Source organism: Eriocheir sinensis, chromosome 30 (genome assembly GCF_024679095.1).
Source record: "Eriocheir sinensis breed Jianghai 21 chromosome 30, ASM2467909v1, whole genome shotgun sequence".
Lineage (NCBI taxonomy): Eukaryota > Metazoa > Arthropoda > Malacostraca > Decapoda > Varunidae > Eriocheir > Eriocheir sinensis.
Genome location: NC_066538.1, coordinates 8,204,219 through 8,229,598, shown reverse-complemented (window position 1 = coordinate 8,229,598; position 25,380 = coordinate 8,204,219). Strand labels below are relative to the sequence as shown.

The following is a 25,380-nucleotide window of genomic DNA, read 5'->3' as shown; positions in this document are numbered from 1 at the left end:
ATCACAGGTGAGAGAGAGGCAGACAGGTTAATATTTGGCTCATTTTCCTCTTTTCCTCACCTCCTCCCTCTCTTCCTTCTCGTCCTCCCTTACCTCCTTCCCTTTCCTCCTTCTCTTCCTCTTTCACTATTTACTACCTCTCCTTTTCCTTTTTTCTTTCCTCCCTCCCTCACTACCTTTTTCCTCCCCTCTCTCCCTTACCTCCATCCCTCTCCTCCGTCTCTTCCTCTTTCACTACTTCGCTTCCTCTCCTCTCCCTCTTTTCCTCTTTTCTTTCCTCCCTATCTCTCTAACTTTCTCCTCACCTCTCTCCCTTACCCCCCTCCTTCTCCTTCTCTTCCTCTTTCACTGCATCACTACCACTCCTCTTCCTCTTTTCCTCCCCTCTCTCCCTTACTCCCCTCCTTCTCCTCCGTCTCTTCCTCTTTCACTGCATCACTACCTCTCCTTTTCCTCTCTCTCTCTCTCTCTCTCTCTCTCTCTCTCTCTCTCTCTCTCTCTCTCTCTCCTTATTCCCGGTTTCTCTCTCTACTTATCTTTCTCTCCTTGTCTATCTTTCTTCTTTCCTTCTTCCTTTATTTACCTCTCCACTTTTCCTCTCCCTAAATTTGTCTTCTCCTCCCATTTCTCTTACCTCTGACTTATTCCTCCTCCTCTCTATTCTCCCCTTCCCTTCTCCTTCCCTTTTATCTTCCCTTTCTTTGTCTTTTTCCTTTCCTCTTTCCCTTCACTTCATTCACTCTTCTCTCCTCTCTCTCACCTCTAACTTTACCTTCTCTTCCCCCTTCCTCTCACTCCTTCCCCTTCCCTCCCTTTCCTCTTCCCTTCACTTCCCCTTCTTTTGCCTCTCCTCCTCATTTTCTCTCTCCTCTAAGTTACCCTTCTGTTCGTCCCTCCTCTTCCCCCTTCCCCATCCCTCCCCTTCCTCTTCCTTTTCCCCTTCACCTCCCCTTTCCTGCCCTTTACATGCCCTTAAAACATAATGACACTAATACTTTTTTCTCGTTGGCAAAGGGGAAGGTTGGGGAGACAAGGGGAGGGGGAAGGGGAGAGGGTAGGGGAAGAAGGGGATCAGATATCTTTTTATGGGATGGGGAGAAGAGGAGGAGAGAAGGAAGGGGTGGAGGCTAAAAATTGTTATACCGTAATTAAAGGAAGGGGAAGAGGAAGGGAATGGGAGGGGAGGAATGGGGAGGGGAGGGGAGAGGAAGGGGAGCGGAGGAATGACAGATAAAGGGGTTAATAGGGATGTGCAGTGTGTGTGTGTGTGTGTGTGTGTGTGTGTGTGTGTGTGTGTGTGTGTGTGTGTGTGTGCGCACTAAATTTAATGAGCCATAATCTGATGTACGTTTTTTTTTGTCCGAACGATATTATGCAACACACACACACACACACACACACACACACACACACACACACACACAACATCGTACATAAGGATTAACATCGCACTTTACCTTACCGAAAAATCCGCCCCTGCGCTCTCTCTCTCTCCCCACACACACCACCACCACCCTCCCTCCACCCCACCCCTCCCATCACCCCTTCCTTCTCAGAAACAAGTTTGACCCCCGTTTTCCATCCCCCTTCCTTTTGTACTTGTTCTCGTTAGCGAAATCTACTTAAAATGTATTTCTGAAATGTAAATGTCATACTTGAATAAACCGTATATTATTATTATTATTATTATTATTATTATTATTATTATTATTATTATTATTATTATTATTATTATTATTATTATTATTATTATTATTATTATTATTATTATTATTATTATTATTATTATTATTATTATTATTATTATTATTATTATTATTATTTTCATTATTATTATTATTATTATTATTATTATTATTATTATTATTATTATTATTATTATTATTATTATTATTATATACACCTCTTAGAAAACGTAAACTCTCTCTCTCTCTCTCTCTCTCTCTCTCTCTCTCTCTCTCTCTCTCTCTCTCTCTCGTTTCTTATAGATCTGTGATATTGTAGGTTTATTTATTTATTTTTTTCATTGTTTTCATTTATTTGTCATTTATTATATATTTTAATTGGTTGAAGTTTAATTAAGAGAAAGAGAAGTGAAAAGTAGAATTAGAAAGATAAAAATAGAAACATCAAAAAGGAAGAGAGAGGAGGGGAGGGAGGTAGAGAAAGAGAAGAAATAGTGTTAAATAATAATAATAATAATAATAATAATAATAATAATAAGTCATCATTTTCACGAACACAGAACTTTGAAAAAAAAAACCCAGAAAATAACAACAAAGAAAACGCAACAAGAGAAAAACATATGAGAAAAAGTGAGATTTAGAAACGAAAGAAATACAGAATAAGAGAAAAAAAAAGAAAAAAAAAGAGACAGACAGAGATAGAGAGCTAGACAAACAGCGTGCCAAGCCGGTGCCAAAGACCACAAATGAAGTGCCGATCAAAGAAAACGAAGTGACCCCCGAACGCAAAGAAAATGGGATGCGGGGACGATTTATTACCGGGGAGACGTAAGTGTTAGAGAGAGAGAGAGAGAGAGAGAGAGAGAGGAAAATATATGATAACAAAGGAAATGAGAAGAAGGAAGAGAAGAATGAGAGAGAGAGAGAGAGAGAGAGAGAGAGAGAGAGAGAGAGAGAGAGAGAGAGAGAGAGAGAGGAATAAAAGAAGGGAGAAACGAAAATATAAAGAGAGAGAGAGAGAGAGAGAGAGAGAGAGAGAGAGAGAGAGAGAGAGAGAGAGAGAGAGAACATAAACGACAGCAAGCTTCATAATCTTCTCCTATGATGATTAGATAAAACAATAGACGAGCGATTATTGAGGTCAAGTGTGTGTGTGTTTGTTTCGTCTATGATTTATTTGAATATTTGAAAGTTTGAATCCCCTGACGGAAATAACGGTCACGAAAGTTGCGTGTAACGGTTTTTGCGGCCCGACTGGTTTTAACTTTTTTTTGTTTTTGTTTTCCTTTGTGTGAAAAACCGGTTATAAGTGGCCTTGTGAATGGGTGTGAAAACTACTACTACTACTACTACCACCACCACCAATACTACTACTACTACTACTACTACTACTACTACTACTACTACTACTACTACTACTACTACTACTACTACTACTACTACTAGTAATAATAATAAAGATAATAATGCTAATAAGAAGAAGAATACTGCTAATACTACCACTTCTTCTTCTTCTTCTTCTTCTTCTTCTTCTACTACTACTTCTACTTCTACTACTACTACTACTACTACTACTACTACTACTACTACTACTACTACTACTACTACTACTACTACTACTACTACTTTTTTTCTCTCCATCTTCCTCCTTCCTTCTTTCCTCCCTTTTTTTTCCACCATTCTTCCCTGGTCAATCCTTTCCTCCTTACCTTCCTTTTTTTCTCTCTCCATGTCTTAAAAACGTGAAAGGCTGAGGATAAGAGAGAATGAGAGAGAGAGAGAGAGAGAGAGAGAGATTGTTGGTTGTTTTTAGCAATGTCACCCGTCTCTCTCTCTCTCTCTCACTGATAATATTTTCCTCATACCTTTTCTTTCTTCATTTCATCTCCTCCTCCTCCTTCCACGCTCTTCTCTTCATTTCTTCCTCTCTCTTCCCTCTCTCTCTCTTTCTTCCTCTTCTTCCTCTCCTCCCTTTCTCTTCTTTCCTCGTCTTCCTCTCTCCCTCTCCTCCCTCCCTCTCACTGACTAACACAACATGATTCACCTTTGCAGATTTCCTCCTCCTCTCTTCCTCCTCCTCCTCCTCCTCCTCCTCCTCCTCCTCCTCCTCCTCCTCGAGACTGATGGAAGGAAGAGTAGTTGAGAGAATACTAAATACCTGAATCACATGAGAGGAAGGAAGGGGAGGGAAGGGAAGGGAAGAGGAGGGATGAAGAAAGGTAAGGGAGATGAAGGGTGATTGGGTAGGAAGAGAAATGGGCAAGGGAGGAAGGGGAAGGGGAGGGAAATGTAGGGAATAAAATATGAAAGACGAGGAAGAAAGAAGAGAAAATGGGTAAGTAAAGAAGGAAGGGGGAAGAAAGGAAAATGTTGGGGAAGGGAATGGGACGAAAAGAAGAGGATGGGAAGGGAAGGAAAGGGAGAGGTGCTGAAATGGTAAAGAAGGGAAAGGGTAGAGAGTGGAAGTGTGAAGGAAGAGAAAGAAGGAAAGGAAGAGGAGAAGAAATAGAGAAAAGAAGGGAATGGAAAGCGAAGGGAAGGGAGGCAAGAGAATGGGAAGAGAAAGAAGGGAAAGGAGAGCTAAAGGAAGGGAGAACAGAGAAGGGGAAAAGAAAGAAGGGAAAGGAGAGCGAAGGGAAGGGAGAAAAGAGAATGGTAAGAGAAAGAAGGGAAGAGAAGGGAAAGGAAAGCGAAAGGAAGGAAAGAGAATGGGAAGAGAAAGAAGGGAAGAGAAGGGAAAGGAAAGCGAAAGGAAGGAAAGAGAATGGGAGGAGAAAGAAGGGAAGAGGAGAAATAGAGAAGATAACTGTAAAGGAAGGGAAATGGAGGTACGAGGAAATAGGAAGGAAGAGAAAAGAAAAACAGAAGGGAAAGGAAGGGAATGAAAGGGTAAAAGAAGGGAATGGGAGAAAAAGAAAAGAAATGATGGTGAAAAACAGGGAGAGGGAAAGGAATAAGTGCGTGAAGGAAAAGGAAGAAGAGTAAAAGAGGGAATGGGAAAGAAAATAAGAAGGGAAAGAGAAATAAAAGGGAAATAAAGAAAAAAAGGGAGACTCGTAAATTTTATAAAGAAAACGGAAAGTGGTTTGACGTTTGATTTGTTTTGATATTTTTGTTTTTTGTTTGTTTGTTTATTTGTTTATCCGTTTGTTTACTTAATCTTGTTTTCTTATTTTGTTTACTTAGTTATGCGTTTATTTGTTTTATGTTTGTCTTATCTAATTATGTTTGTGTGTGTACTCTCAGTGACGGGTAAACACACACACACACACACACACACACACACAACTATCGTACGTACTTTTGTTGCTTGTTATCGTACGTTTGGCATCTCACCCCTACCCCCCTACCCCCCTTACCCCCACCTCCCCTTACCCCCCTCCCACCCCCCCTTCAAAAGAGACAAAGGGAATTAAAAAGAAAATAGAAAAAAAAAAACAATAACAAGAAAATACTGAATAATCGATGAGAGAGAGAGAGAGAGAGAGAGAGAATGGAAAAAAATACATATTGAGAAAAAAATGAAAAAAATAAGTTGAATACCATAATTTTTTTTCATTTTTTTCCTTTTTTTTTGTTTACCTTTTTACCTTGTCTATCTTACGTTGATGTTTTCAGGTTACCTTTCCCCTCCCCTCCCCTAGACACCCCTCCTCCTCCTCCTCCTCCTCCTCCTCCTCCTCCTCCTCCTCCTTCTCCTCCATCATATCCTCCGTTTCTCCTGCATCCTTCCCTCCCTTCTCCTCTTCCCTCCCTTCCTCCATCCTTTCTTTCTCCCCTTCCTTCCTTTCTTCCCTCCCCATCCCTTCCTCCATCTTGCTCCTCCTACCCTCCTTCCATCCCTTCATCCCTTCCTCTTCCTCTCCTTATCCTTTCCATCCTTTCTTCCTCTCCTTTTCTACTTTTCTTCCTTCTTTTATTCTGTCATTTTTTTCTTTTCCTTTCTCTAGCTCATCATCGTCATCATCATCTATATTTTCTTCATCCTCTCATACTTCTCTTTTTTTTCTCGTCATTTTAGTGATTGTGAAATAATTAAATAGTCTCTCTCTCTCTCTCTCTCTCTCTCTCTCTCTCTCTCTCTCTCTCTCTCTCTCTCTCTCTCTCTCTCTCTCTCTCTCTCTCTCTCTCTCTCTCTCTCTCTCTCTCTCTCTCTCTCTCTCTCTCTCTCTCTCTCTCTCTCTCTCTCTCTCTCTCTCTCTCTCTCTCTCTCTCTCTCTCTCTCTCTCTCTCTCTCTCTCTCTCTCGATGTAGTGCTTGTTAGTGGGGGGGAGTATGTCCCTATCACCACCACCATCACCACCACAGCGAACACCACCATCACCACCATCACCTTCATCACCAACATCATCACTACCATCATCTATTGGGAATGGTGATGATAGGGGAACACCGCACCTCTCTCTCTCTCACCCCTCCACCATCACCTCCACCATCACCTCCACCTCCACTGTTAGCATCACCATCACCGCCTCTCAAGATGGAATGGACCCACCCCCCTCACCCCCCTTGCCTTACTCTCCCTCCTCCTCCCCCCTTCCTCCCCCCCTTCCACATGATGCCCGGCCCAACTCTCTTCATTTATCCACTTCTTCCCTCTCCCCCACCTCCACCGCCCCCCCTTCTTCCACCTCCACCACCTCCTCCTCCTACACCTTCACTTCCGCACCCTCACCCCCGCCTGCACCCTCCCCCACCTCTCCCCCCACCCCTACCTCTCCCCCCACCCCCACCACCCCCACCACATCCCCGACCTCCATCGTGTTCCGACTGTTTGTTTCCTCCCCTCCCCAATCCCCAGCTGCCTCCCCAACCTCTGAGTACCCCATCTCCTACTCCCCACCCATGAGCTATTCTTCCCCACCCCCCACCATCACCCCACCTAACTCCCCCCCAACCTCACCCCCATCTCCCCCAATCCCCTTCCCTGGCCTCGCTGCCGCGCTCCCCATCCCCACCCAGAGCTTCCTCCTCCCCCTCCTCGCCCCAACCGCCGCCCCGCCTCCCCCCCCACCCCCGGAAACCCTCTTAGCCCCCATCCCCCACTCCTGTAGTACGACCCCACTCATATGCTTACGCCAGAACACCCCATCCCCGTCACCCCCCGCTACCCCGACAACCCCAGCCCCCCCGCCCCTCCGCCCGCACCCCCAGGACTCCATTGACTCACTGGAGGACGCTGGGGAGGAGGGGGAGCCAGCACCCCGCCGCCCCTCCAAGCTGGCCCCCTTCGCCGGGCAGCACCAGCGGAGGGGCTCGAATCTTTCCGTGACCATCGCCCCCTCGCGCCGGCCGTCCCTGGTCTCGCTGCTCAGTGTGACCCCGTCCATCGCTGGCCGGCGGTTCTCCTTCAACATCGGTGGTGCCCAGAATAGGGTAGGCCGACGCCACCGCCCTCCTCCATCCCTCCATCCCTCCCTCCTTCACCTCCGCCTATGCCTACCGCCCCATGCCTCCACTCCTGCTCCCTCGCCCTTCCCTGACTCACACATCCCTGTCTTTCACTAATAATCCCCGCTAACCAGAGTAATGCAGCATCTAATGGCTTGCGTAGCTTTCTACCTCTACAATGGAATATAAGGGACAGTACACACATACACACACACACACACACATACACATATATCTCTCCTCTTTTCTCTCTTCGAATGTCCTTGCTTCGAACCACAAACACACACACACACACACACACACACACACACACACACACACACACACACACACACACACACACACACACACACACACACACTCTCTCTCTCTCTCTCTCTCTCTCTCTCTCTCTCTCTCTCTCTCTCTCTCTCTCTCTCTCTCTCTCTAAAAATCTTGTATATATAAACACAAAACCCCTTCCCCTTCCACTCCCCCCCCCACCCCACCCCTACCCAGCTCGGCCTAAACTAACTGATATAAACGTTACTAAATTTACTTAACTTATACTAGCACTACTAATACCTCCCCCACCACCACCACCACCACCTCCACCTTCACTTCCACCACCGCACCTCCTCCTCCACCTCCTCCTCCACCTCCTCTTAGCCACCCTCGTACTCACCTTAGCCGTTTTCGATTACCTGTGTGACGCGAAACACCTGGACTGGGGCCTTACTTAGCTAGTCAATTAGTTAGCTAGTTAGACCTAATTAGCATGAACCGCACGAGTTGAACCCTTTCATTAAATAGTACTTGCGAGTCTAAATTATTATCGCTACCATTAATACTATTACTACTATTAGAATGACTAGTTTTATGATACTATTTACTATTTACTTTCCCTTTTTATCCGCTATTTCCCCTCTACAAAACTGCTGCTGCTTTTTGATACGCCTATTCGCGCACGTGTAGAATGTTTCACACCTGTAGCCCTATTTACCTGTTGATTAGCCGGTCTACCTGGTCTCTCTCTAGTACACGTAGCCCTGACTGACGTAGAGTTTAGAGCCTCTCAAGGTAGATGAGTTTTGGCATTTCTGCTCCACTCTAGATCGACTTTTTGTATTGTTTTATGACTCTTGTTACTACTACTACTACTACTACTACTGCTGCTACGTATGTATTTTTTTTATGGTGCCGAGGTGATGTGGGAGAAACACGGGTGAGTGAGTGCGTGCAGGTAACCCCTCCAGCCCAGCCTTGCCCGCCCCTGTACTGCCGAAAGTAACATTGCTGAAAAGGTCGTAGTTCCTTACTTATCAGTTTCTTTATTTATATATTTATCTGTTTGTTCACTTGCTCTTTCGTTCGTTTATTTTCAAGTATACGTATTGGTTCTTTGATTAGTTTTGTATTATTTGCATCTATTTAGCATTCAACTTGAGAGTAAGGTTAGAGTTTCTCATGGTTACTGAGATAAAAAAAAGCCCGTTGCATGACACAAGTAGAGAAACAGAGTAAGATAATAGTTTGAATTGATTGGTAGTTACATTATTATTACTTTTATTCACAGTGCACTACAGTAAATATAGGAAAATAGATGCATGGCGCCCCAAAATGGTGAAGACATTTCAAGAAGAAAGGCAGAAGAAATAGGCTCCTTGTTTTTGTTGTTTGGATTCATCGTTACTTCATTACTTTGATTTAAACAATTAATTATTATAATTATTATAGTTCTCGTTTATAAGAGCACGATGTTATGGACTCGCACGAGGATACAGCGTTTTCGAAGGACAAAGAAGAAAGGACAATGATCCTGATCTTCAAGTCGCTTGTGCTCCCTGTGTTACTCTATGGCTGGGAGACGTGGGCACCCATAGTGACTTGGAGAGGCGTGCCGATGCGTTTGGTAGCAAATGCCTTCGCAGAATCATGGGATATCGCTGGAATGGCTGTGTGTCAAAACGGCGACTACTCCGTGAGACTGGATTGAGGCGTATTACCTGCAACTCCGGCTATACGTGCACGTGGCGCGCTGCGCAGAAGGCGACCCTGCTCACTGGGTTGTTTCTGTGAGAGACAACCCTGAGCGGAGGAGGCCAAGGGGACGCCCACGGAGTTCGTGGCTTGAGCAATCGATAGATCCTGCCAGGGGGTACTCAGGATGAGAAGGGGGCCTGCATGGAGACTAACCCCGGAGGGAACCCAGGGTTTGGCGTCGCAGGGTAGGCGAGGCGACGCGTCCTCCGGCGTATGCCTCCATCGATTGATTGGTTGATTGCAAGAGGCAGGCGGGCAAGAGGCGAGGCTGGCTGGCTGGTTACCACGCTCACTCGCTGTTCCCTTCCACCAGTCTCAAGAGGAACCTTTTGTATCACCATTCCTCTTTTCGTGTTCTTTTTCCCGAGTGTTTTTTTGTGTGAATATTTTTTGGTCTTGAAATTTTTCGTGTTGTATTTTTCTGTATGTTTTGTGCAGTTATTTTTGGAAGAGGGAGAATATACATATATGATTATTTATTTGATTTTGACGGCAGGGAAGGCAAGGGAGATGAGTGATAATGACCATAATGATAATGATGCTGATAAAAGTGATAATAATAATAATAATAATAATAATAATAATAATAATAATAATAATAATAATAATAATAATAATAATAATAAAGATCAAAATAATGGTGATGGCTTAAAAGAGATGTGAGCTCCTACCTGTGCACTAATTAACTCTACACCTGTTTGGGGGAGAGAATGGGAAGGCAGGATAACGTAAAGGAGGGATGACAGAAGGGGGGAGGGGGAGGGGAAGGGGAAGGTTAATCAATGTAAAGGAGGAAGAAAAAAAGAAAATGAATAATACCTGCGAAGAAGTATTTTATTTGAATGAGGAAAAGAAGGAAAAAAAGACGATTTGTAATATTTTTTGCGCATCATTTTGTTTATTTTCATTATTATTATTATTATTATTATTATTATTATTATTATTATTATTATTATTATTATTATTATTATTATTGTTACTACTACTACTACTACTACTACTACTACTACTACTACTACTACTACTACTACTACTACTACTACTACTACTACTGTGTTTACGATGCGCTCGTCTAACAAAAAAAAAAAAAAAAAAAAAAATAGGGGACGCCATTTACCAGCGTTTCTTTATAATTTAAGGAACCGCCATTTTGTATTATTTTATTTCTTTACTTAATTATCGTCCTCCTGTGTGTCGCCTGTGGCTGGTTGGTCTCTTTATCACACCCCAGGTTTGTGTTGCTGTCTGTGTTGCACCGATCTTGTGTTTCTCTATTTATCCATCTCTCAGTGTGTGTTGTAAATATTGATAAGTGTTGTTCTACTCTCTCTCTCTCTCTCTCTCTCTCTCTCTCTTCTTTACAATTTCTTCCTCCTTTTACTTACTTATAGCATCCATCTTTTTCTTCCTTCATTCTTTCCCTTCTCCGCGCAGCCTTTTCTCTCTTTCCCAATTTCGTTTTCATGTCTCCTGTTTTCCCCTTTCAGTCTAAACGTCTCCATGTATACAGCCCTATCTCCCCTTCTTTCTCGTTGTTCTCGTCTCATTTCCCCCTCACGTCTACCTCACGCACACACTATTTACTTCCCCTTTACTTTCCCTTCCCGGCGCAGTCCGATCGAAAGGTCTATGAAGTCTGAACAGCATATTCCTCCTCTCCTTCTCGATCTCGCATTTTTCCTGTTTATTTTCCCATTTCTCCCCTCTTACCGATAGCTCTACCTCACGCACATACTAATCTATCTCTCCCTTTACCCTTCCCCCTCCCGGCGCAGAACGATCAGATGGTCTCGCTGAGCTTCCGCACCCTCGAGTCTTACATCAACGAGGACAACTTGAGTGGCCTGCAGACCTTCCTGGCGACGCGCTCTGTGGTCATCGACGACAAGGACGAGAATGGCTCCACGGCGCTCCACCTCGCGGCCGCCAAGGGCAAGCCGGACCTCTGCAACGAGCTCGTCCTGCACGGCGCCGATGTCAACGCGGAAGACAATGTGAGTACTGGAGGAGATTGTTGGTTTGGGAAGTTGTGAGTGAGGAACAGGGGAGGGAAAATGGCGCTGTTATCGAAGCGGAGGATTGTAAGTGGAGGAGAATGAAGAGTTACGGGTTTTAAAGGTGTTAGGATGTTGAGTGTAAGAATAACGTGTGTAGCTTCGTAGATGACCTCTGAGGGCCCATATCAGTGTAGAGGATAAAAAATGCAAATGGTAATGGGAGTTACTGATGAGTTATGGGGTAAGATGTGTAGAGATGAGTTTTGAGGCGTTAATGTCAATGCGGAGGACGATGTACGTACGCTCTAAGATAGCTGAAGAGTTACTGGTTTAAAATATTAGGATGATGTAAGGGAGTACGTATAAAGCTGTGGTCACAGAATTAAATGTTTATACATTATCATGATATTTTCTCATTATTTTATTGTAGGTATACCTAAGTGCAATAATTTTGTGATCATGATATGCAGCAATGTCTCATCAACACGATGATCGGCTCAGTTTTCCAAAATATCATAATAGTGGCTAGCTAACAGTGGTTAAGTGTAAACATGTGGAATTAGAGAAAGGCCACCAATCCGTCACCCTATGGCGGCCGACCACAGAGTTACAGGCAGGAGCAGTGGCTTCACCTCTCACCGTGGCGAGAGATTGGAGTTGAACCCTCTAATATATAACTCTGTGGCTGTGGTATAAACGTAAGGGTAAATGGCGCAGACGTCAATGCAGAAGACAGCGTGAGAAAGAATTTATTGTGGATGGTGATAGTGAAAAGAATACTGACCGATGTAATACTGGAGCAGGAAAAGGAGGGTAATATTATGTACCTGTAATATTTATGTCCAGTCTCCTTATGCCTTAATTGACAGAAGGGAATTATAGTATTACTTATATTGGTGTTTATACTTTGGTTAATTGAAGAGAAAAAATAACGTGAAATCCCCTAATCCTCTTTCTTTCCTATCTTAGCTCATTTCTCTGTTATTCAAATCCCTTCTTATCCTTCCTCCTCCTTTTTATTGTACCTCAACTCTTAAATCTCACCTCATGTAGTTACTTTACTTCACCTGCTAATTAAACCAAGCCCAGGTGTTAGAATAATCCCCTCACACCTTTTCTCTTTTAAGACTTTTTTCTCCTTTTCATCCATCCTCCTCTTTCCTCTTCTTTATCCTTTCACTTCTCTTCTCCTAATTGACTTTACCTTTTTTTCATTATTAAGCTCAGGTGTTTGAAGTTGTTACCCTCGTCCACCTTTGCCCTCTTCTCCTCCTCCTCTTCTCCTACCTTCTAATATCTAACCTTCATTCTCCCTTTCCTCTTTTTCATCCATCCTCCTCTTTCCTCTTCATTATCCTCTCACTCCTCTTCTCCTAATTGACTTTACCTCCATTCTCCCTTTCTCTCTATCCTCCATTCTTTCACTTCACCTTCTTCATTAATTAATCTTGTTCTTTCACCTCTACCCTCTACTTCTATTAATCAACTTCACCCTTTTTTCATAGTAGTTACCCTCTTCCCCTTCTCCCCTCTTCTCCTCCTCCTCTTCTCCTGTCTAACCTCCATTCTCACTTTCTCTCTATCCTCCATTCTTTCACTCTTCTTTCTTCATTAATTAATCTTGTTCTTTCACCTCCACCCTCTACTTCTATTAATCGACTTCACCATTTTTTCATAGTAGTTACCCTCTTTCCCTTCTCCCCCTCCTCTTCTAGCTGACCCCAAGGTGTGAAATATAACTCCATTTTACCTTTTTCCGTTAATCAGGCTAACTTAGATATATTAGAAGTAGAAATGCCCTCCACTTCTCCCCACTCTTTCTCCCCCTCTCCCATCCTCTATCCTCCATTCTCCCTTTCCTTTTATCTTCCATTCTTTACCTTTTCCATTAATTAGTCTAACTTAGATATATTAGAAGTAGTTGCCCTCCACTTCTCCCCACTCCTTCTCCCCCTCTCCCATCCTCCATTCTCCCTTTCCCTCCATTCATTTACTCCCCTGTTTCATTATCATCGGTAACACTCCCTCTCCCCTCCCCCCCAGGACCAGTGGACGCCCATCATCTGTGCGGCGAAGGCGGGCCACCTGGAGACAGTGGGCCTGCTGGCTGACCACGGGGCAAACATACACCAGAAGGACATGGTGAGAGAATTGATCATGTTCTTTTTTTTTTTTTTATCTTATTTTATTTTATTTTATTTTATGCCCTTTGCTAGCCATTAACAGTCATTCTACCTAATTGCATTCTTCCACTGATGTGCTTCCATGTGGATGGTGATGGTGAAAGAATACTGACTGTGATGTAATATTGGAGTAGGAAAAGGAGGATGTAATATTGGAGTAGGAAAAGGAGGATGTAATATTGGAGTAGGAAAAGGAGGATGTAATATTGGAGTAGGAAAAGGAGGATGTAATATTGGAGTAGGAAAAGGAGGATGTAATATTGGAGTAGGAAAAGGAGGATGTAATATTGGAGTAGGAAAAGGAGGATGTAATATTGGAGTAGGAAAAGGAGGATGTAATATTGGAGTAGGAAAAGGAGGATGTAATATTGGAGTAGGAAAAGGACGATGTTAGTTCTCTCAGGTTAATCACTTCCTTTTTGAGTAATATGTTCTCTTTATTTTTGTTTTGTGCTCATAACTACTAACAATGGACCGTATTGGCTATACAGGCAGCGCCACACGTGGCCACTCAGTGAACTGTCAAGGCAGTACTTTCCATAAAACTCAAGTTATGTACTAGAGTGCGTCTGAGGCTGCCTCTTGGATACAAAGCCTTGGTGCCGCCACCAGTCCAAGGCAACGACTGCACACACTTTACTCCTACCCGATTTCCTGATTCTACTATTTGACATGGAGAAAAACTGAAATCGGGTAGGAGTGAAGTGTGTGCAATCATCGGCTTGGGGCGACGGCGGCATCATGGCCGTGTATCCCTGAGACAGCCTCAGACGCACACTAGTCTATAACTTGAACTCTGTGGAAACTTCAGCTTGGAGTTGAGTGGCCACATGTGGCACTGCCTGTACAGCCAATACGGTCCATTATTCCACCTAATCCTGTTCTTTCCTTGATGCACTTCCAACAAAGACCAACAACTGTCACTTCTCTCAGGTTCATTAAAATATCTTTGAATTATTAGTTAGTATTTGCATTATTATGTATTTTCGTAACCTTCCAGAAGCTGTCAAAGTCAATTCTGTTCTTTCCACATGATTTTCTTTCAGGACACATTAACACCCACACTTGTCTTCCTGAACCATATCACAATGTCTTTGGGACTAATATATAACTGTCCTTTTGATTATAATGGTAATGGTCAACCCATATTTTCCCTCAATAACATGGACCACCAATATTTACAGTGACCTTACTTTACTTATACCATGACCTATCACTAACCACAACACCTCATAACCCGGAACTGGAACCCCAAAAGCTGTTTAATAAATCGGCCCATAGTGACCATATATCCACCTCACCACAGCCTTGCTTATTGTCGGCACCCCACACCTTTACCTTCATCATAAACCTCAACACCTTTCCCTAAACCCTGACCCTCACCATCACCATCTCTCCTCTCTCAGGGCGGATGGACGTCCCTAATGTGGGCAAGCTACAAGGGCCACAGTGACTTGGCGCGGTACCTCCTAACGCGAGGGGCTGACCCAAGCACCCAGGGGCAGCACCACATGACCTCGCTGGTGTGGGCGGCCGGGAGAGGTCACACGGAGATCGTTCACTACCTCCTGGACCACGGTGCAAAGACCAACGTTGGGGACAAGTTCGGAACGACTCCGCTCATCTGGGCGTGTCGGAAAGGGTTCTTCGCCATCGCTGAGGATTTGCTGAGGCATGGCGCGAGTGTGGACGCTTCGGGCATGGTGAGTGTGGGTGTGGGTATGGGGTATGTGGGGGAGGGTATGGGCATGTATGGGTGTGTATGTGTGGGGGTATGGGGTGTGAGTTGGGGGTATGGGAAGGCATGGGTAAGTGTATGGGTGTGGGTATAGGGTATGTGGGGGAGGGTATGGGCATGTATGGGTGTGTATGTGTGGGGATATGGGTGTGGAGTGTGAGTTGGGGGTATGGGAAGGCATGGGTAAGTGTATGGGTGTGGGTATAGGGTATGTGGGGGAGGGTATGGGCATGTATGGGTGTGTATGTGTGGGGATATGGGTGTGGAGTGTGAGTTGGGGGTATGGGAAGGCATGGGTAAGTGTGTGGGTTGGGTATCAGGTATGTGGGGGAGGGTATGGGCATGTATGGGTGTGTATGTGTGGAGGTATGGGGTGTGAGTTGGGGGTATGGGAAGGCATGGGTAAGTGTATGGGTGTGGGTATAGGGTATATGGGGGAGGGTATGGGCAAGTATGGGTGTGTGAGTTGGGGGTATGGGAAGGCATGTATAATTGTATGGGTGTGGGTATAGGGTATGTGGGGGAGGGTATGGGCATGTATGGGTGTGTATGTGTAGGGGTATGGGGTGTGAGTTGGGGGTATGGGAAGGCATGGGTAAGTGTAAGGGTGTGGGTATAGGGTATGGACATGTATGGGTGTGTATGTGTGGGGGTATGGGTATGGGGTGTGAGTTGGGGGTGTGGGAAGGCATGGGTAAGTGTATGGGTATATGGGAAGGTGAATGTGTGTGTTTACCTAGTTTTAAATATAGTTGTCATCACTACTATCCTCATTTCCACCACCACCATCATCATTATCAATCACCACACATCACTACCCTCATCACCACCACCACCTCACCACCATTGCTTTCATCACTACCACCCCCATCCCCACACTTACCACCTTCATCACCACCACCTTCACCACCACCTCACCACCATTGCTTTCATCATTACCACCTTCATCCCCACTCTTACCACCTTCACCTCCACCACCTCCAGTACTCATGGACACCGCTGCTTGTGGCGACGCGGGGAAACTACGTGGACTTGGTGAACCTCTTACTTGAGAAGCGGCCGAACCTGAACGCCATGGACAAGGACGGCGGCACGGCCCTCACCATCGCCTGCAAGGAGGGCTACACGGAGATCGCCACGGCCCTCCTCAACGCTGGGGCCTACGTCAACATGCAGGTGAGGGAGAACAAGGAGAATAATAGCGATAAAAACAGTAAATTAAGAAGAATAAAAACAAGCGTGAGGAAAAAGGGGTTATAAAAGGCTCTCCTCAACGCCAGGGCTTACGTCAACATGCAGGTGAGGGAAGGCTTCATAACTACATGTGAAATATAAGAAATGTAATAAACACAATGACAAGGTATTAAGTCCTTATGGAGAGGAAAATCATCAGAATATCACGTAGCAAACAATTTTTTACGAACGCTGATATGGGTGCAGGTTTAAGGGTCCATATATTAGCCTTATGAGAGCCTCTTAAAGGGATACATCTTGAGCTTAACACCTGCCACTTCACACAATCCCTATTACACTATTATGCAGATGTGAGGGCAGGTGTGTGATGAGAGGATTAGCTGTGTTTTGTCGATATGGAACTGTGTTAGGAGGGTATGATGAAGGAAGGAGGTTGTGAGAGAGATAAAGAGAAAGAATGGGATAGGTATGTGAGTAAATCTTAAGTTGGGGAACATATGGATGTGTATGATGGGTATGATCAAGGGGAATGTTCAAGTGGGAAAAGTGGAGTGGTTAGGGAAATACACATCTTTAACCCGCTGACTGGGGATTTCCTACAAGAAGACATCACCAAGCAACAGGAATGGAACAAAAAGTGGCTGCTACAACTCAATGAAGAAAAAATGTAAAGTCATTCACTTTGGCAGGGGATATCCAGCCTACCAATACCACATGGGAAACACTCCACTATCCACCACAGAGGCAGAGAAAGACCTGGGAGTGTATGTTACCAGGCTACCAGTGAAGGCGAAATCCGTGCCAGTTGCAGTGGATGGATTAAGGAGTGGAATGAGAACAAACAGGGGGGAGATGAGGATACATAGAGGGATTAAGGGAAATAAGTAAGGAGGAAAAGAGGGATTTAGAAAGAGAATATGAGAACATTCACCAGCTTTTTAGAGCAAGGATTTAGATATGTTGTAAACTTTCCTTCATTGAGAACTTGGCATACCTTGAGCATATTATTTTTTTTTAGTATTCCCGAGAGTACATAAACTAGGTGACATAATGCATACTTCAGCTTAACGAGAGGTAGCATGTGGCCAGGTAATCCACGCCTATGTTATCTTGATCTCTCACCTGAGCATAGCTGGGCACGATAACATAAAACCTTATTCCGACAACCGATAACTGATAATAGAAAACCTTATCGGTGATAACCGATATTCGTTAACTAGAGACACCAATTATAGGCGATAACCGATAACCGATACCCGATATAAATCCACAATTCCGATACTAGCTAGCGATAAGTCCGATAGGCGAAAACGATACTATATTGATATTTCAAATAAAAAAAAAACATTGATGAATTCAAATTTTCATTATCTGTATTTTAGAAAACTTAAAAAACCTGAAAACCACACGTTGACACGTACCTATGGACGGTAATACTAGAAACGCCTGAACCGGTGTTGTGTTATTTGGTGTCCCCACCGTCAAAAACTTGCGCTTATGCTGACAAACACTGGTCTCTCGTGAACTGTGCATGCTCAGACCAGCAAGCGTAGACCTGTACAGTCTCACAAAGCTTTTTAACCGTAATTAAGAGTTGCTGGGAGGCTGAATCAGACATACGTACAGAACCACTACCACCATCCCCGCTGTTTCTAGAACGACACTGTACGAGTTATATTTTTATGTACAAGAGTGTCGTTCCAGAAACAGCGAGGATGGTGGTACTGTGTGTCTGATTCAGCCTTTCAGAAACGCTTAATGTGTTAAAAAGCTTTGTGAGACTGTACAGGGGTACGTTTACTGGTCTGAACATGCGCAATTCACAAGAGACCAGTGTTTGTAAACAAAAGTGCCAGCTTTTGACGATGGGACACCAAATAACACAACACTGGGTGCCTTCAATCCCATGGCATGCTGAAAAACGAATATGGAATATCAAATCTGAGGCAGTGAATAATCATTTTTGGGCAAAGTTAAATGATTTTTCTTTCTGATATATTGATTTTTGAGTCAACATAAAAAATCAGCAAGTGTTTTAATGTTGATGATCTAAGTTTGAAATCTCTTCACCGAAGATATTTCATACACCGAAGTTTTTTTATACAACACCGGACTAGTTTGGTTACAAAAGTAACGAAGATACCGATATGTATTTAAATAAGTAGCGGATGGCCGATAACCCGATTTTATTGTCAGCGATAAAGTATCGCGATAACTTATCGCGATAACGCCCAGCTATGCACCTGAGCTTAACAACGAGGTGAGGTTAGGCGCACCTTAACCCGGTAGCAGCGGGGATCATGTTTCTTAATGGTCCCTCTAAGCGAGAAAAATGAGAAAAAATCATGACTCACACAAACCATTTCATAATATATATCAAACCATTTGTGATCAGTTTTATGTATCATCTATTTTTGGGGGTTTAAATCATGGCACAAATTTGGCCCATCGCTGCTACACGGTAAAGCAACAAATTTGGCCCATCGCTGCTACACGGTAAAGCAACAAATTTGGCCCATCGCTGCTACACGGTAAAGCTACAAATTTGGCCCATCGCTGCTACACGGTAAAGCTACAAATTTGGCCCATCGCTGCTACACGGTAAAGCCACAAATTTGGCCCATCGCTGCTACACGGTAAAACCACAAATTTGGCCCATCGCTGCTACACGGTAAAGCCACAAATTTGGCCCATCGCTGATACACGGTAAAGCTACAAATTTGGCCCATTGCTGCTACCAGGTTAACAACAAGGCAATCCACAGATAATCCACACGTTTACAGCAGGTAGCAATCCACACAACTGTCAGATAAGGTAGACTAATTCCTTAACAGGTAATAAATTCACCTTATACTCTGATGATTGGCGTTGATAAGGGTTGTGTGGTGTCGCCTGATCCACACTATAATGACAGATTGGAATAGTAATCTTAACCCCTTGGATCCGGCCTTCCTACAAGAAGACATCACCAAGCTACAGGAGTGGATCAAAATGTGGCTGCTACAATTCAGTGAGGAAAAATGTAGTCATGCACCTTGGGAGGGGATATCCAGCATACCAATAGCTACCACATGGGAAACACTTAATCCACTATCCAACACAGAGGCAGATATTAAGATAACTGTATGTACAACAATTAATGCCAAACGACTACGCTTCACAATTAAAAGAACACGGCCCCTTCATCCGCACCGTCTCTTTTTTTCCACCCTCAGTACTGCAACAATTGATAGAGAGCAACTAAGACCACTTCACAATTAAAATGCCTAATGTCACCCCTTCAACCACACCTCCACTTTAGCATACCATTAAGATTATCTATTTAACAACTCACAGAAAACAGCTAAGATCATCGTACAGTTAAAAATATTTGAGTGTCACCCCTTCCTCCAGTCCACCAACTCCCTTCCACCCTCAGGACCGCAACGGGGACACCAACCTGATTTATGCGGCGCGTGGTGGGCATCGTGCGGTGGTGGAGGCCTTGCTCAAGAAGTACGCCGACGTGGATATCGTCGGGAAGGAGAGGAAGACGGCGCTGTACTGGGCGGTGGAGAAGGGGCACACGTCAGTGGTTAAGGTGGGTGTCTATTCTGTTGTCCTTCATGTCTTCCCTACCCTTCATTATTCCCTTTTTTCACACATTCTCATTACACTTTCACTTCCTCCTCCCTTTCATTCTTTCATATAATTCTTCATTTTTTTTTACTCTTTCCTCTTGCTCCAACTCATCACTCCTCATGTCATATCCTTCACTTTCTTTCCTTTCTCTTTTACTCACACCATTTCCTCTGTGCATAACCCTTCCCTTCACTTCCATTATTTGTCCCTTCCTTTCCCTTACCTCTCATCCCTTCCTTTCCCTTACCTCTCATCCCTTCCTTTCCCTTACCTCTCATCCCTTCCTTTCCCTTACCTCTCATCCCTTCCCCTCTTCTTCTACAACTTTCCTCCTTCCTCAGCTCTTATCCCTTATCCCTCACTTCCTCCTCTAATACCTTTCCCTTCCAATTCTCTTTCTTCTATAACTCTCCTCCTTCCTCTGCTCTTATCCCTCACTTCCTCCTTTAATACCTGCTTCTTCCAATTCTCTTTTCTCTCCCCTCCTCTTCTCTCTTCTCTTTCACTTCTCTCCCTTTAAACCACACTTCTTCTTCACCCTTCTTTGCCTACACTTCTTATCATGCCCCTCACCTCCCTTCTCTCTCATTCATCCCTTCCTTTTGTCTTTTTTATTCCTCCCTCTCCACTTCTTTTACCTACTGTCCCATCTTCCTTTGCCCCTCATCCTCATTTCTCTTTTATCCTTCTCTCACCCTTCTCTCCCTCCCCTCATTCCTTCTTCTCTTACTCCTCCTCACTTCTCTTTTATCCTTCTCTCATCCTTCACTTCCTTCCCTCTTTCTCATCTCTACCTCTGCTTCTCCCATCTCTCACTCATCCCTTCCTGTACACTTCCCTCCTCCCTCAGGTCCTCCTCAGTGCCAACCCCGACCTGGAACACACCACCAAGGACGGGGACACGGCCTTGCTGCGAGCCGTGCGGAACAAGAGTGCCGACGTGGTACAACTGCTGGTGGACAAGAAGGCGAAGGTCACAGTGGTGGACAAGAAAGGCGACACTGCTCTGCATATTGCCATGAGGGGACGGTCCAAGGTGGGTGATGAGGGTGATGATGATGATGAGGATGAGGAGGAGGAGGAGGTGTATAGCAGTTGGGGAAAGAGGGGAAAAAATAGAGCTGTGAAATCAAAATGAGTGTCAGTGAGGTGGAGAAAAAGGAAAAATGTACCTCTTGTGTTAGGAAGCAAAGGTGGGTGATAGGGGATGGTGTGAGGATGTATGATGGATGAGGAGGATGAGTATAACTGATGGGGAAAGAGGGGAAGTTTAGGGCTTCTTGTGTTGTGAAATTAGAGTGAGTGTTGAGTGTGTGTTCTTTGATTGAGGAAGGTTAGGTTAGGTTAGGTGCTGAGCTGATGGATGAAAGAGGGAATGAGTGAGGGGAAAAATTTCTTGCGTACAGAACTGCTGAAAAAATGTAAGAGAAAAAATACTCAAAATAGATTGAAAAAAAAATATTATGTGCCTGTTTGCTTTTTGCCATTCCATGTAAATGCAGTAAATGCTATGTAAATGTAATACCTAAGCTGCTTCTAAAGCAATAAACAAGAATGATGAAAGAAATAGAAAAAAATAAATAAATTAAACAAGAATAATGAAAAAAGGTATTCCACCATTATTTCATCACAGCCATTATCTCCACTCACTCGCTCCCTTCCCTCCACCATTGTCCTTCTCTCACCCGCTTTCTTCCCTCCTCCTCTTCTCCCCACACAGAGGATAGTGGAGATCCTTCTGAGGAACCCCAAGAACAGCCAGATGCTCTACCGCCCCAACCGAGCCCACGAGACGCCCTACAACATTGACCTCTCCAACCAGAAGACCATCCTCGGACAGATCTTTGGGGCCCGTAAGTGTTGTTCATCTTTATGTTTTTGTTTAGCCTGATCTCATTTTGTTATGGATTTTGTATGCCCATATTGAGTGGGAATTGAATGTGAAAAAGAATGCAAAATAATTTTGAATGGTGAAGAAATGGAGGAGGTTAATGAGATTAAGTACCTTGGATCGGTTATGTGTAAGCCGGTGGTACAGAAGGAGAGACAAGAGAAAGGGCATTGCAAGGAAGAAGGGTGGTAGGGTCTTTGGGACAAATCATGAATGGCAGAAGTGTGAGTATGGAGGTAAAGAGGGATTTGAGAAATACAATAATAGTACCAACCCTCACATATGCAAGTGAAACGTGAGCCTGGATTGAAAGTCAGAGGTCTAGAGTGCAGGCAGTGGAAATGAGTTATTTGAGGAGTGCTTGTGGTGTGAGTAGAATGGATGGAATGAGTAATGAAAGTGTGTATGAGTGTTTTGGAATGTGTCACAGGGGTGAAGGGAAGAAGTGTGGAGTGGTGGAAGAAGTGAAGCGACAGACTTTAAAGTGGTTTGGCCACATGGAGCGAATGGAGGAGAGTAAGATGACCAGAAGGGTGTATATGAGTGAGATAGAGGGAGGGAATGCTAGAGGACGACCTCCAGTGAAATGGAGGGATAGGGTGCAAGAGTATGTTAGGGAGAGGGGTGAAGGATTCCTGAGAAACTATGAGGAGGCAAGGAGGGAGTGTCTGGATAAAGAGAGATGGAAACTCTTCTGCCGTGGCCATCCCCTGGTGGGAGCTCCTAGGAGCAGGCGTCAAAGATGAATGAATGAAAATGTTGTATTCTGTCTCTCCTCTTTTATTTTGTCAGTCTTCTTATATTACCTTCTTCCTTCAGCATCACAGCCTCTTAAGATTCGTCTTTCTCTTTCCCACTTCCTTCAACATCAAACTTCATAACTTCACTTCCCATTCCACCTTCATCTTTTAGCTCCACACCCTCATTTCTTAACCTCACATCCCTTTCCACCTTTTTCCACCAACCTCACAACCTCTATCCTTCATACTTCACGTCTGTCAACATCTAACCTCCCCTCCTCCCTTGACCTCATGTGACATCCTCTCATGCCAGGTCGCCTCAACACCAACGAGGACAACGAGAACATGCTTGGCTACGACCTCTACTCCTCCTCCATGGCGGACATCCTCAGCGAGCCGTCCCTCTCCATGCCCATCTCCGTCGGCCTCTACGCTAAGTGGGGCTCCGGCAAGTCATTCCTCATCCGCAAACTGAAGGGTGAGTGGGGGTGGGAGTTTATGTGGGGTTGGTGGGGGGGTGTTGTGTGTTGTGGGAGGGGTTGTAAGTGGTGGTGGGAGTTAGTTATTGGGGTGGGTGTTGGTAGTGGCAGTGGGAGTTTGTTGCATGTTGTGGGAGGGGTTTTAAGTGGTGGCATTAGTAGTGGTTCAAGTATTGTGGAGGGGGTTGTGGGTGGGACTGTTAGTGGTGGTGGGGTTCATTGTTGGTGTGGGTGTTTGTAGTGGTGGTGGTAGTTTCTCATATGCTGTGGGAGGGTTGTGGTGGTGACATTAGTGGTGGTTCGAGTATTGTGTGGGGGTTGTTAGTGGTTATTATAGTTGCACCTCCAGCATCCTTAACCCATTTTCTCTCCCCCAAAACAGAGGAGATGGGGAGCTTCGCCAAACAGTGGGTGGAGCCGCTGTTTCAGATCTCCCCGCTGTCCATGCTGGTGGTGCTGCATCTGGCGCTGCTGGTGGGACTCATCGCTGCTGTACCCTCGTTTAGCCTCATCGTGGGCCTGGCGGTCGGCGGCGGCATCTTCGTCCTTCTCACCTTCTTCCTCTTCATTCTTAGTCATAGCTCGAGAAGGTGAGTGGCCTGGGAAGATGAGGGAGTGATGTGGAGCGTGTGTGTTTGATTCAAGTTACTCCTGTTAGGCTATCTGTTCCTTTTCCTTTTTTTGGTTTCATTTTTATATATTTCTTTTATTTCTTTCTATTCCTTTTCTTTTTTTGGTGTTTCATTTTTATATATTATTTCTATTTCTTTCTATTCCTTTTCTTTTTTTGGTGTTTCATTTTTATATATTTCTTCTATTTCTTTCTATTTCTTACTCTTTTCTGTCACTCGTACCTCAGCTGGATGTGTAGAGGGGGAGTGTGGGAGTATGTAAGGAAAGAAAGTGAGGGGTAGGTGTTGAAATGAGGTGATATGGCTGATATGAGGTAGTGGGAATGAGGGAAGTGTATGTATTTTATTTCCATTTTCTTCTTAGTTTTATTTCAGTGATGTTTTATTGATGCTTTTTTGTTGATGTATAACTTCTCATCCCCTCTAGTTCAATATCAGTCACATTTTGTTTAGAGTTTCATTTTTACATTTATATTGGTGTAATTAACCCGTCCACTGCGATTGCCACGGATTTGGCTTTCACTGGTAGCCTGGCAACATATAGTCCCGGGTCTTTCTCTGCCTTTGTGGTGAATAGTGGAGTGTTTCCCATGTGGTATTGGTGTGCTGGATATCCCCTCCCAAAGTGCATGACTTAACATTTTTCTTCATTGAATTGTAGCAACCACTTTTCATTCCATACCTGTAGCTTGGTGATGTCTTCTTGTAGGAAATCCACAGTCAAGGGGTTAAGTTGGGGGTGTACAGTATAGCTTGGCGAGCCCTTGCTGCTCATCTCCATTGTATTGGCCTTGGTCCAGTGGTTTTATTGAATGCTGTTTTATTTATGCTTTTCTTTTTTTGTTTAATTTTTTATCCTCTCCTTACGCCCTCAGAACAGTTTTTTATTGCTCCTCCACTTTCCACTTTCCTCGGCAGGTACGACTGGAATCTGTGGTACCAGTGGAGCGTGAAGCTGGAGCGGCAGATGGCGGCCTTCAAGCTGGTGCTGCAGGTGATATTCTGCTCCCCGCCTGGCGCACAATGGAAGGAGTGGAAGGACGGCGTGCAGGCGCGACCCCTGAAGTGAGTCTTGGGTTTTGGTGGTGATGACATTTTTTTTTCTTCTTACAGTAAAGGAAACAGCTCAAGGGCAAAAAGAAAGAAAACAGTAATGAAAAGAAGAGCCCGTAAATCACTGCTCCTATAAAGAGTTAAGAGGAGTGACCAAAAGAGAGGTCAATTTCGGGAGGAGAGGTGTCCTGATAACCTCCTCTTGAATGATGACGGTACAATGATGATGAGGGTGATGGTTCCTCCTCTTCATTTTCACACCCCTCATTTATCGCAGCCTTCTAAAGATAATTCGTGTAGATTTATATTGCATTGAAACAAATTCTATCATAGTTCTTCATCCTTGCATGCCTCAATCATCACCTTTCTCCTTTCTTCTCCTCCTTCCCTGTGCCATGTTTACCTTCACCAGTCTTAAGAAAGTGGAGTGTGAGAACTGAAGAAGGTTGGCATTATTACAGGGGGCTTCGTGGTGCAGTGGTTAGCACACTCGGCTCACAACCGAGAGAGCCTGGGCTCGATTCCCGGGCAGAGTGGAAAAATTTGGGCGGCTTTTCCGATACCCTATGCCCCTGTCCACCCAGCAGTGTATGGGTACCAAGTATTAATCGGGGGTTGTGTCCATTCTATAATTCCTTCCCCTTCTGTCTCTCTCCGGCATATGACCACAGATGTTGCGCTGATTAAACAAAACTTTCCAAACTTGACACTATTACCACTTAAATTCCTCCCTTGTTCTGTAACCTTGCTTCCC

The 25,380-nt window shown here is 44.4% G+C and overlaps 1 protein-coding gene across 29 annotated transcripts in view; it reads left to right on the top strand.

The window, feature by feature from the left end:
* Positions 1 to 25,380, top strand: part of LOC127005543 (kinase D-interacting substrate of 220 kDa B-like) — a 148,190-nt gene that overhangs the window by 42,352 nt on the left and 80,458 nt on the right. For 23 of the 29 annotated variants that reach the window (XR_007758700.1, XR_007758696.1, XR_007758697.1 and 20 more), the window contains exons 1-11: positions 5,927 to 7,061; positions 10,874 to 11,092; positions 13,139 to 13,237; positions 14,685 to 14,981; positions 16,001 to 16,192; positions 19,629 to 19,790; positions 20,682 to 20,867; positions 21,552 to 21,684; positions 22,776 to 22,940; positions 23,324 to 23,531; positions 24,492 to 24,638. Coding sequence is in view for 8 of the 29 variants with exons in the window: in XM_050874468.1 (XP_050730425.1) it covers positions 5,961 to 7,061; positions 10,874 to 11,092; positions 13,139 to 13,237; positions 14,685 to 14,981; positions 16,001 to 16,192; positions 19,629 to 19,790; positions 20,682 to 20,867; positions 21,552 to 21,684; positions 22,776 to 22,940; positions 23,324 to 23,531; positions 24,492 to 24,638 (2,909 nt within the window). In the remaining 21 variants the exon portion in view is untranslated. Of the gene's footprint in view, positions 1 to 5,926; positions 7,062 to 10,873; positions 11,093 to 13,138; positions 13,238 to 14,684; positions 14,982 to 16,000; positions 16,193 to 19,628; positions 19,791 to 20,681; positions 20,868 to 21,551; positions 21,685 to 22,775; positions 22,941 to 23,323; positions 23,532 to 24,491; positions 24,639 to 25,380 lie in introns of those variants that run through there. The other 6 variants (XM_050874470.1, XM_050874472.1, XM_050874471.1 and 3 more) reach the window with 3 other exon arrangements.